General features: G+C 50.9%; 7 protein-coding genes across 7 annotated transcripts; 4 read left to right on the top strand and 3 right to left on the bottom strand.

Annotated features, from left to right (window-relative positions):
* BO66DRAFT_430543 (uncharacterized protein) lies at positions 1-727 on the bottom strand (the record flags this gene model as incomplete). The annotated part of the gene is made up of 3 exons (XM_025650531.1): positions 1-176; positions 294-428; positions 604-727. 3 exons carry the CDS (start codon positions 725-727, stop codon positions 13-15), a joined length of 423 nt encoding a protein of 140 aa, XP_025501383.1. The 3' UTR covers positions 1-12.
* A 757-nt stretch (positions 728-1,484) lies between these two features.
* On the top strand, positions 1,485-2,365 carry BO66DRAFT_473380 (uncharacterized protein; the record flags this gene model as incomplete). Its single annotated transcript, XM_025653043.1, has 4 exons — positions 1,485-1,601; positions 1,674-1,897; positions 1,989-2,119; positions 2,175-2,365. The coding sequence occupies 4 exons, from the start codon at positions 1,485-1,487 to the stop codon at positions 2,363-2,365; spliced, it is 663 nt and encodes a 220-aa protein (XP_025501384.1).
* A 301-nt stretch (positions 2,366-2,666) lies between these two features.
* BO66DRAFT_354733 (class I SAM-dependent methyltransferase) lies at positions 2,667-4,124 on the top strand. Its single transcript, XM_025644832.1, has 5 exons — positions 2,667-2,759; positions 2,836-2,943; positions 3,006-3,259; positions 3,376-3,499; positions 3,625-4,124. Exons 1-5 carry the CDS (start codon positions 2,701-2,703, stop codon positions 3,962-3,964), a joined length of 885 nt encoding a protein of 294 aa, XP_025501385.1. The 5' UTR covers positions 2,667-2,700; the 3' UTR covers positions 3,965-4,124.
* Positions 4,125-4,291: 167 nt separating this feature from the next.
* BO66DRAFT_379214 (uncharacterized protein) lies at positions 4,292-5,668 on the bottom strand. Its single transcript, XM_025645830.1, has 2 exons — positions 4,997-5,668; positions 4,292-4,899 (listed from the first exon to the last, which is right to left on the bottom strand). The coding sequence occupies exons 1-2, from the start codon at positions 5,571-5,573 to the stop codon at positions 4,412-4,414; spliced, it is 1,065 nt and encodes a 354-aa protein (XP_025501386.1). The 5' UTR covers positions 5,574-5,668; the 3' UTR covers positions 4,292-4,411.
* Positions 5,669-6,749: 1,081 nt separating this feature from the next.
* On the top strand, positions 6,750-7,245 carry BO66DRAFT_457554 (uncharacterized protein; the record flags this gene model as incomplete). Its single annotated transcript, XM_025652172.1, has 1 exon — positions 6,750-7,245. A coding segment is annotated over one exon (411 nt), but the record flags the coding sequence as incomplete, so codon positions are not given.
* Positions 7,246-8,067: 822 nt separating this feature from the next.
* On the top strand, positions 8,068-9,380 carry BO66DRAFT_403757 (aldo/keto reductase; the record flags this gene model as incomplete). Its single annotated transcript, XM_025648885.1, has 6 exons — positions 8,068-8,226; positions 8,284-8,362; positions 8,431-8,574; positions 8,651-8,764; positions 8,824-9,018; positions 9,085-9,380. 6 exons carry the CDS (start codon positions 8,068-8,070, stop codon positions 9,378-9,380), a joined length of 987 nt encoding a protein of 328 aa, XP_025501388.1.
* A 644-nt stretch (positions 9,381-10,024) lies between these two features.
* Positions 10,025-11,115, bottom strand: BO66DRAFT_328795 (DUF3425 domain-containing protein; the record flags this gene model as incomplete). The annotated part of the gene is made up of 3 exons (XM_025644001.1): positions 10,025-10,644; positions 10,762-10,887; positions 10,920-11,115. 3 exons carry the CDS (start codon positions 11,113-11,115, stop codon positions 10,025-10,027), a joined length of 942 nt encoding a protein of 313 aa, XP_025501389.1.
* Positions 11,116-11,771: the final 656 nt, after the last annotated feature.

Consider the following 11,771-nt stretch of genomic DNA (forward strand, 5'->3'; position numbering starts at 1 on the left):
CGTAGCAGCAAATTAAACAACTTCGAACTCAATGGTACCCCATCCTTCGAATGTAGAAGACCAGAATGCGGGCTTCTTTATCGGGATCGCTTCTAGGCAACTTCTAGGCATAATGACTTGTCTAGCCTGGAACTCAATATCATACTCAGCGATTCGGTTGGCTAGCCATGCCATAGCTGAGATTGGGTTATCCAGAATGTTCTTCGTGTTGCCTGTTATCACTTCTTGGCCGTTGTACTAGAGAGAGCCGAGGATATTGCTGAGAGTGAGATCGGTAAGCTTCCGAGGCGTACCACCAAGGATAATACCGCCGGTAGAGCCGTTACCTGCGAGCGTATCAGGGAGGTCGATTTCCCAGTTCTCGACACGCGAGTCGATAATTTCAATGGCGGGGATAGCGTAGTCAATAGCGTTGATGACATCCGCAACTGTAACATTAGGCCCTTTCAGCGCACCCTTTAAGTGCGGACGGTTCGAGGATGAGGCTCAGCTCGGAGCTGTAGTGATCTCGTAGCGAGGTTCTTGCCGAGACGATGGGAGAAACACAGCGCAGGTTAAATCACTTGACTGCCAGATATCCGAGACCGGGCACTTGGGGATTACTTCGAGTTTTTGCTCTCATTTCGGAACCACCACACAGCTTGGCAATTGTCGTCAACGGGGTTCGAGCTCGTTGTCCCCGGACCCCCCTTACTCCCTCCCTCCAGGTACACCAGGTGAACCTCATTTTGGCCCCGAGCGTGATTGAGAATTTGTTCAAGTGGCAAGATGATTATTGAACTTGAAGGCAAAGCTTGATAGAGTATACAGTTTCGCAAGGCCGATGCATTATATCTGCCACTGAGAACTCATATACTGAACTTTCAGTACTGGATCATCACTGATAATGAGAAGAAATCTGAGTTGACAACAACAAATCCTGATCTTTTATATAATCCCGTGGAGTACGTATGTAAGTAATGTGAAGATTGAAATCTGAAATCCGGCTAAAGATGGAAATACTGGTACATAAATCCATCTACCGGGCACTGTATGTAGCAAGTTGCTGTACAGTACGTCACCAACGTACCATGGCCCCATTGTGATCTGCTGTACTTTCACCTGCACACAGCCCCATCTCTGGCAGTTGCATTGCGGTTCACTGCCCAATCTATTGCCAAGGCTGGACTGTGGTGAGATGATTGAGTGGTTTTGTTATCACTGGTCTATACCATGCCCCTTCTTCCTTACATTTCCATTTGATACGACAAGATTCTAACTTCATAGACTACAGGTGTTCGGGGCAATTCCGTCCCTGCTACCTTGTGCCTGGAGTAAGCTTTCTCATTCCGCTATCTTACTTCTACAAGTTACTGTTTGCTTCCGATCACCTTCGTACAGATACCCAACATGGGCTTGGGCTGCATGTATGGGTGGCTCCCGCTGATTCTGTCCCGACCTTTCTTGAAGCGCTGGTCATTGCAGAACCTGGATATGTGGCCACTATGGTAGCTATCAAATTTTCAATCCTGCTATCGTCCCGAAGGGTCTTTCAAATTCCCTATATTATGCACGCTACGGCGGGAGTGGCCGTGGCTGTCTCCGCCTGGGCGCTCGCTAGTGTATGTCATGATCCTTTCATCGACTTGCGTGCTGATCAGCTAATCTCTTTTTCCTTTTCCTCGTGCCGCCAGGTTCTGATTGTTTGCCTCCGGTGCATTCCCTTGCAGGTTTACTGGGATAAATTTATCCCCGCCAAATGTTGGGTCAATAGCCGGGATTATTTTCTGGGCAAGTCTATCCCAGACACGGTCACAAATCTGTGTATACTGGCTATTCCGCTAAAAACGATCTGGCAACTTCACACCAACCGAATGCAGAAGGTCGTGCTTACATTAACTTGCTTCATGGGTGGACTGTACGTTTTTATTCCAGAGTGGTTACCGAATTTGACGAGGGGTTCTTGGGGAGAGGGGAAGGGGGGCGCTAAGCGCTGACTGCATCGCTAGTGTTACCGTCGTCTCCATAATCCGGCCTGTGTGCCTGCTGAGGGTCGATCTGAGCTCGGAGGACATTACCTGGAACTTCGTACCGTACCTGATCTGGACGTGTGTCAAGTTTAACGTTGGCACAGTTGCTGGTAAGTCTACTGCCTCCATACATACCTTTCCCCTCTCGCTCCTACGCTGGCTAAGCTCAGAGGGTGATGTTCACAACCACCAGCGTGCCTCCCTTGATTGCGACCCTTGTACACATATCTCCGAACCCAGATTGGGTTGCCGAGCGCTTTGTTCAGTTTCCAGACGGGCAAGAGCAGATCGTGGCCCAGCAGCCGGTCGAAATCCGTCGGCAAGGGTCGATGGCGGCTGTTTACGGAGGAGGATGAACACTACGGGGACGGGGTGCCGATGCAAGCGGGAATAATGTCCAACAAGGCTATTTGGTGCAGACTAAGACCGCGTTCTACGATAGTGACGTGGCACCATCGTGCTAAGGGGCTTGGAGGATAAGCACTAGCTAGAAGACTAGTCGGGTGTCGATCGGCAATCCTTTGTTACGGAGTGCCCGCCCGAGATTGGTGGCTGCTGCGGATGTATCGAGTTTACCCAGTTAATGTATTGCATGTGGTTACTTCTTTTTCAAAAGGGAAAGAAAGACTCCTTCACTTCTCTCTGATTGCCAAAATCCAAGGTTCTCAGAGGAACAGTAAATGATATAACCATGATGACCCCTTCCCCCACCACCTATTTGTTGCGACGCGATCGATCCGAAGCAGTTCGGTAGGCCTACACCCACGCATCATACCTATTCTCTTTCCCCACTATTCTCCTCTGCTAATTCCCACAAACCTTTCAGCCTCGACGCGCAACACCTCCTGTGGCAGCTGCATACGAAATATCTCCTGCACCCAGAGATTCCCCGCAAAGATGGAATGATAATAGCCGATATTGGAGCCGGAACGGGGTAAAGGGACCTTTCTTCGTCTTCCCCAAAGCCCAGCCTCCTCAAAACTAAACAAAATCCAGAATCTGGGCCCTTGAACTTGCTCCCAACCTTCCCCCAGACGCTCGCCTCGTCGCCTACGACATTGCCGACACGCACTTCCCAGCCAAGGAGTATTGGCCCGCGAATGTGCGCTTCGAGCTGCTCGACTCGCTCAGCCCGACGATCCCGGAAGCCCTAATCGGCCAGTTCGACGTGGTGCATCTGCGCATGTGGGCCTTCATCATCCGCGACAACGATCCGAGTGCGTTGATTCGCCATGCTTCGAGATTGCTGAGTATGTTCATGTTACTTCGGATTCAGGCGAATAAGAAAAAGAAAAACAAGGAAGAAAATCATGCAGGAAAAAAAATTCACAAGGAAGCAAACACACTAACACGAAAGGGCGAACAGAGCCAGGTGGCTATCTCCAATGGGAAGACGCTCGATTCGGCAGTATCGTGCAGCGTGGTCTTCCGGCTCAGCGATTCCGGGAATTGATGAACCGGCAGACGGTGGTGACCGGGCATGATTTCCGGTGAGATTCTCTTCTGTTTGGTTTCATTAGATTGCTTCTCCGCCTTTACCTCGGCTCTCTGCATTGTTCCGGAAATTTATCCTCAAGAGATTTCATTTATCAAGACTGATATGGGAGCCTTCTAGATGGCTCGACAACCTCGCCCACCACATCCAAACCACTGTCTTAGACGACAAGGCCGAGACATTGAAGGTGGTCGAGTGCCGGCAGCAAACCCCCTGGGCGACTCCACAGCTCATTCCCCTCGCCACGGATACCTTCATGTTGGCATTGGAGAATAGCAGTGCTGTGTTGGATAAGCTGCGGGCGGTGGCGCCCTCGGTGCCAACTCAGGAGGAGTGGTTGGCCGGGCTGGCGGCGTTGCATGAGGATGTCATGCGGAAACAGCCCAGAGATGAAGAAGAAGAGAGAGGGGAGTTTCATTGGCTTCCGGTTTGTCTGTTGGGGCGGAAGATGCGGCACTGATCTCTAGGAGGTCATTGCATTGTTTGTGGAGTGGCATCAAGAAGTGTATGAGTTCTGTGTAGGAGGAATAAGGCTTATTGAGCTCGAAAAAGTTAGGACGTCGACGGCATTGCATTATTGCGCGGCGCGAGAAATGCGGCGCGAGAGGGCTGAGTACTACGACCACCTAGGACAGAAAGGTCTCCAGAGACAGGTGTCCAAGATTTTAGTTTGTGATTAACAATTGGTCTTAGAGTTATTCACTAATTATTCAAATTATCTACGGAAGTAAAGCTAGAGGCGGCTTTGACGCATTTTGTAAGAGTATAAAGAAGGATATCAATTTGGCTCGAAGGCAACTTGACTCCACAGACATAAGACAAAAAATTGTAATAACCCAATGCCTCAAAAGTGTGGTTCGACATGCTAGTGCGCTTTGCCGATCCCTACTGCACATATCGAGATATCTCACAAATCACCCTCCGCAGTAGCACCTCCACCTTCATACTCAATCATCTTCTGAAGCGCCAACCGGGCCAGCTCCTGAGCATGTACACCAACCCGTACCTCATTTGCGGCGAATGAAGACTGATCCTTCCACTGCTGCCACCGCTGCATACTCCACATCTCCGACCGTTCGACAATCTTCTCCCTCTTCCGACACTGTTGATAGACATACTGCCCCACTTCAGCACGAAGCAGCCACTGCACACCCGCAATGATCCAACCAGCAAGCCATCGGAGCCCCTGATCCTTGCCAAACCCTTGACCCTCGGGGTCATTTAGATCAGGGTACCAGGGGTGCGAAGGAAGGATGCCCTCCAACGAAGAGAGCCATCCGCAATCGATCAGATCCAGTGCCGTCATGCGCGCGATGGCAGACTGGAAGTTCCGCAGCCGGAGGTCTATCTCAGTAGGGGGCAGTCGCGTAGCCGCATAAAGACGGTATAAGTAGGCTGAGAGACGGAGGTTAGTCAGCGGTTCTCACTTAGATTTCTAGCCAGGGAGAAAGATAGGGAATCGATCGGAGGGGGAACATAAAAGAGGGAATACCTTGTGCTTCGTAATGAGCCACCATCTGCAGGAGTAACCAATGGCCCCCCATCGGCCACACTTCTAGAGTCGTATACATGTTCTGCTCGACTTGGCCGTCCGAGGGCGGTGCTACCGAGGGCGATACTATAGTGACAATCTCATGTCTTGGTAGATCACGCAGCGCCTCCAGAAAGGCGATCAGGCGGTCTTGGCCGACATGGCCGGGCGGGAAGGCCGAGCCTAGTCGGAAAACCCAGTGCATGAACATTTCGATATGTCCTCCGGGATTCGGACAGTGGATTCCCAGCTCTCTCTCATCGCTATCAGCGGGTAATGGTAATTGACCACGGATCTCGTCGGGCAAGTCTTCGGGCGAAAAATGATACGCCCGGTGCAGTTTGTATAACCGCTCCGAGTCGTGCGTGATGAAGGTGTCTATTTCTATTGCAGCCTGCCTGGGTGTGATCTCACCCTCAACAATTGCGACCAGTTTGTTCTTGTAAAAGAGGTCTTCTTCATCATCGTGGTGTTCGAATATGTTGAAGTCAAGGACAGTGTCGAAACCGGGGTTCTCCGTGCTTTTTGGAGCAGACATTGAGAGGGTGAAGTTGTCGCTTTGGGTTTGTCGAGAAGTATGAAATGAAGGGAAAAGTAGATTGAGGATCCGAATCGAAGAGCCGCTGGAAGTGGAGTGATGGGGGGTTGTTTTTTGGTTGTGGCGTGGCTTAGACATGGTAAGCACTAGTGAATGACTTACAGCTTGCTTGGTGTTAGGGCTATCCTTCCCGGTCGGGTTTGCCCGCGGCCAAGCCCAATGAACAGGCCTAGGCGTGCACAGGCCTATAAGAAGCACGCTTCTATCCAACAATATTTTCAGATGAGTCAGATCGAATGAAAATGAGGTTGTCTAAATTCCCTAAGGAGGATCATTCGAGCTTTGCGTGGAATAACGCCCCCAGGCTTGGGGTCTTTGGCCCCAGATCGCCCCTGGCAGTCTCTGATCATTCTGCCCCCATACAAGCATCAGAAATCACCTCAGCTTTTCAAGCAGACGAACTCTCCAATAGAAGCGCAGAAGTGTCTTACAATGAAAGTCTAGTCTGTCTGATATAGATGCCAAAACAGTTCCAGTAGGATATAATCTCTTCCCACGAAGCTAATTCCGGAACGCATAACAAGCAGTCTGTGTTTTTATTGGCGAACTGAGCTGCTTGTGTTGGCAGTGCTAATGTAGGTATCAGAGACATCATGTCTCGCCTACTAGTTGCATTCGAACATGCAGGCATCGAGGAGTACAGTGAAAACTTCCGCTCTGATGCTGGTCGGTAGCTTTCTGCTACCGGGACAACGAGCTATAAAGCCAGCAGGATGCTTTCTTCGAACGACCTTCTGCCCTGCACGACCGGACAAATCAGCAATCCTTCTTAATTGTTCACTCCTTCACTACACACATCTGTTTGTATGCACATTCACTCCTTTGCCTAAAATGCAAATCAAGAACATACTCGCGCTTTGTTTTCTTGCCGCCCCGGCACTGTCAGCTCACACTAGAGAGCCCGGTGAGAATGGTTTTGTGGGAATCAAGAGGAACAACAAATGGCGGATCGATGCTAGAGAATACGAGGAAAGCACCGATGTCCTCAACATCTTGGAAGCACGTAGCGTAAGTTCTGATGAAACTGTTGAATACCCTGGTTTCTTTCTTTACCTTCTCAGCTTCACACACCCCTCCACAACAGCTGACGTGGAATTATATTTATGATAGGGCACTATCACCTGCACTCCCAAGACCAACAAGAGTACGGTCAAAAGCTTCAAGATAGCCACCTCCACCGCCGAGGCTCAAGCCAAGTCCGGGGGCTTCAGTACGACCACCAAGAGCGGCTACCCGCACCAGTACCAGAACTTCAACGCCCTGACCTGGGGCGTCCAGGAGTGTGACGACCAGACGAAGAACAGTGACAGCAAGCTGATGGAGTACCCGGTCTACTGGACCGGAGCCTCGAGAAAGGCGTGGTCCAAGGACGAGAAAAAGAAAGCCATGGGGACCAATTGGGAGACCCCTATGCGAGTCGTGTACATGGAAGGGAGCAACGAGGAATTGATCTACTGCGGTGTGATGATACACGAGACAGTGGAATCGAGCCTTTCGGGCACGGATGGGTTTGTCGTGTGTTCGTGAGGGTGGTTCCCCCTCTGGCTCTCACCCTTGAAACCGGGGTTTGCTTTCTTCTTTTCTCTCCCTCCCCTGCCGAGAGATCTTATTGTTTGTGGCTGGAGACTATCGTGTAGGAATAATTCTAGAGTATGAAACTTGTGATACCCGGTGGTTGGTAAGTATGAGGTCCATATGCTGTGTTCGGAGTCAATCAACTATAGTTGAGCTAGTCTCATTTTCCCGGCCCCAAAAGAAAGAGCAATCTATGTATGATTCCGGGACCTTTTAGCCTTTCGAGAAAGCTCCAATGCACATTGTATATTGCAGCGATATAAAGAGAGCACGTTCTTGACAATGAACAGATATATTCCATAGAACTAGGGTGGAACCATGAAGGGAAACAGAATATGTTTTGTATCCTTCATGTGTGATCAATAACATGGTACTTAAATGCGAATAATAATTGACAAATGCACAAAGATGCCATTAGGATGTTCTTGTTGGAGGCTTGCAAAATCACAAATTCATCATATAATTAACCATAACGCGAGTTAGAGTATCTGATAAGAATCGGAGATTAGCACGGATATCGGGTTTAACTGCGCTGGTAGCCACTAGCTCCCATACCTCCGCGCAGCCGACGCCCCGCAGAACCAGATTTGCCACTTGCTGTTCATTGGCCCTGTCATACACCTGCATGATGCTTAACTCAAAAGAGAAATAACCTTCTTCCTCAGGGCTCTTCCATGGATGGTGCATAGAAGAGCCCTTTTTAGGTCGTGGTTGCAATATCACGCCGCTCGGCCAGGGTTGCATAAATACTCGCAGATGGCGCTGGTCATGAGTGTCGGCCCTCATGTTTAGACGCACACTCCCGAAACTGCGAAACTTGCCAGGACTTCTTGAATCAAACTACTTCACTTTCCCGAAAATGACTAAGACTCTCCCATTCGGCGACCAGCAGGTCCCAGTTCCCGGCTTCGGCGCCATGGGCCTCAATCACGGCATGGGAACAGATCTCGATGCCTCCCAGTCCGAGGCCGTTCTTCTGAAGGCTATCGAGCTCGGATGCACCTTCTGGGATACTGCGGTAAGTCTAGGGTGTGAAGAACGTCCAGGTCCTGTCTAATCACCTTGCACGGGACAGGTTGCCTACAAGGCCGGCGAGAACGAGAAGCTGCTTGGGGACTTCATCAAGAAGCATAACGTTCGCGATAAGCTCTTTGGTGAGTCAAATCAAGTGTTCCTCTGTCTTTGTTGATGCATCACAGGCTCACATCATAGTGGGGTGTAGTCGCCTCGAAATGTGGCTTCGAAGTCTTCGGACCTGAGCGCAAAGTCACCAACTCGGCCGCTCACATCAAGGAATACATTGAGGGCACAATTGAGAGACTGGGTTTCACACCGGATCTCTACTATCTTCACCGGATAGATCCCAGTACGTAGCAGAAAGCTGCCCGACCGTGGAACCGTGCTGTTGGAATGGATGCTGACCGAGCCTTTGCCGTGGAAAGACACCCCTCTCGAGGAGTCCATCGGCGCCCTCGACGAACTCCGCCGGAGCGGCAAAACCAAGTACATCGGCCTGTCGGAATGCTCTGCTGCAACCTTGCGCAAGGCCCACGCCAGTTAGTCTACCCGTAGTTAGCTGAATCCCTTGATCTCCCGGCGCTAATCTTTTCTCTAGTCGCCAAGATCGATGCAGTGCAAGCCGAGTACTCTGCGTTTGAGACGGTGCACGAGACCAGTGGCCTGATCGACACGGCCAAGGAACTGGGGGTAGCCTTTGTGGCCTTCAGCCCGCTGGGACACGGCTGGCTCGTGGACGACTTCGACTACAAGTCTCCCGATGACTTTGCCGCGGATGATTTCCGACGCACCGGTACGCCCTCCCACACTGACTGCAAGTTCGCGAACAGAGACTGACTGACTGAGGAAAAATTTCCAGTCCCGAAGTTCCAGGGCGAGAACTTTTACAAGAACAAAGCCATCGTCGATGAGATCAAGAAGCTGGCAACTCGGAAGGGCTGCTCGGTCGCGCAGATCGCGCTGGCGTGGGTGGCTGCGCAGGGACTCATCACCATTCCGGGTACAACCAAACCCTCGCGTTTGGAGGAGAACTGGGGATCGCGCCATGTGGAATTGACACCTGCGGAGCTCAGCGAGATGAGAAGGCTGGTGGAAAACACCAAGCCGACTGGAGAGCGGTTCAACGAGCTTTTTGGATCGTTGTGCGGCCATTAAAGCTCAAGCACATCTGGCTGACGCCAGGCTGTTTCGTCTGGGGCTGGCCAGGCTGGAATTGTGTCCTAGAATTAAGCCTGGAACTTTTGGTCAATGATTGAGATAAGATGTTTTGGAGATATAACCTTGTGTTAGGAGCACAGCTACTGCGTAGGATGAATCTATTATTCTCATAAAGCTGACTTGCATGTCGTAGCGCATCTGCACAAGGAATTCAACAAATGTCTGGCTACCGCAGTAAATATGCCTCTGCGTGGGGGATGTAAAGAGAGAAACATAATATTTCTCTGATAGTAGCAATATTACCGCTTTGCGGGAAGAATCGGCACTGGGCTTTGTGGTGTATTATACCTATGGCGAAATTGGGGACGCTAGATGAAGGTAACAACTTTCCTGACGGAATAATAGCGGAAGGATACCCTCAGTCTGGTAGCTCGCCCCGAAAAGCATACCTCTGTGCTCACCTAAATCTGTTCATCTTTATTTACCAGGAATCACATTCACGGCAGGTGTAAGAGATCATTAGAATGCATTTCGACCTGTTCGTGCTACGCTACTCGAAAACCGAAGGAGCTTCATGCACCAATCCTTGCTTATGACTTCCAATTCACAGGGCTAGAATGACGTATAGGCAGATAGAGTCTCTAAATTTGGGTGACAGGAAGAAGCGCTTCCTCATTGCGACGCGCTCGCCAGGCGTTGGTCGAGTGAAAGATCTCCCAGCAGCCCCGGAGAACCCATTCCCAGGAGCGTGAAAACGGCTCAGTGATCTCCCACCCGCTTGGATCCCACGGATCACTCCAGATGATGATCCCCGAATATTCGCCGTGCACGCTGCCAAGCCCCTTCATGTCAAGGCAAAGCTTAGTTTCGTCATATGACTCTCCCGCCAGAATCAGGTTGTCCCGCATAGCCGGGAGGGGAAGCAGGTCGAGCCACGGATGGTGGACTACGGTGCGCTGCACTAGAGTAGGTTGGAGACTGGCGGGGAGAGATTGTACCATCTCGTGCGGCCATGGTCCCGGTAAGTTGAAGAACGAGATGGCATCATCGTCCATGTGCTCTGAGGTCAGACCAAGGATCCTCATAGTCTGGAGTTGGCCTCTGGTAAAATTGAACTGTATCAGATGGAGCAACATGTCGGAACGTGGGTCTCCAGACGGATGCTGCTCGCGCGCCACCGCTTCTATGTGCTGCAGCACGCTCTCCGGGTGACTGATGTCCGGGTGGAGAACGTGGATGTTTTCGACTTTTCTCAGAGCAGCTAGGGCCGTACTTTCCTCATGATCTGACAGCGTACGTACAGCCTGTCCAGGGTAAGAGGCCAACGGTGGCGCCACGGGAGCGCAACCCAGCTCCGTAGTAGATGAGGGATCGGCACCGTCGCCGCTCTGACGAGTCGACAGACACTGAGGGCCTTCCACTTTTTTGAGACCTGCACAGATACTCATTTGCTCAGTTACATGCCTCTTGCAAAACCTTCTTCCCTCAAAGGTGGGTGTCGGGGCTTATGGGCGTTCTGCGCGCACAAGGACTTACGTCGCGCTCGCTGATTCAACCGGTTTTGCAACCTCCTGCGCAATTTGAGGTCTGCGATACCCGACCAATCTTCCTCGGGCCATTCTTGAATTCGTGCGGTGATTCTCTGTACGCGGATTTTTCTATTGGCTGACGATGTCCCAGAGAAGTCATCCTCTCGCTGGATGGAAAACTCATGGGTGCTGTTGTGGGCCATCCTACTACCGGTCAATGTTGCCGATTGTCGCTGCGGGCGTATATGCAATCGGATGACAAGAGAAGCTGTAATTATCGTGTATATGAAGAAGAACAGGAAGAAAGAGCACATACAAGTGGGCGGGAATATACCTCTGCGGTGCAAGCGTAGAGCTAAAGTAGCGATAGCCTTCGCCTGCGATCTCAGTTCATTTGAAGTGGGGCCTTATCATTCCTGAATTGTCTTAGTGGAATCCACTCTGTCATACACCTGCAGGAGATCTAACCACCTCTGGCGATAGCCTCTTATCTCTGAACAGGAATGATGTTATCAAGCCTGGCAAGTTCTGGGCGTGGCCCTCTGGACTACATCCACCCCTGAAGGCCGGAGAGGTAGCCTGGAGATATTGATTTTACTCAAGTACCGGCGACCGCCTATCTGTCCTGATTCGTATGTGAGCACCGCCGGAGATAACGGACGTATCGGTTTGCGTAGATTTTGGTCGCGAGATTGGATCCGTGGTACCGTGGACACTCAAAGTCTATGCCTAGAGTGGCTAGTTGATGCGGGTAAAACTCGGCTAGCCGGTGAGTTTCAATGTAAATTACTGCAGTTCAGGATAGTCGAGAGAAGTGGACATTAGTCACACGATAAACCTTGAAGGTCTTTTAATTCAG

This window comes from Aspergillus aculeatinus, assembly GCF_003184765.1.
Source record: "Aspergillus aculeatinus CBS 121060 unplaced genomic scaffold BO66scaffold_41, whole genome shotgun sequence".
In the NCBI taxonomy this organism is placed as follows: domain Eukaryota; kingdom Fungi; phylum Ascomycota; class Eurotiomycetes; order Eurotiales; family Aspergillaceae; genus Aspergillus; species Aspergillus aculeatinus.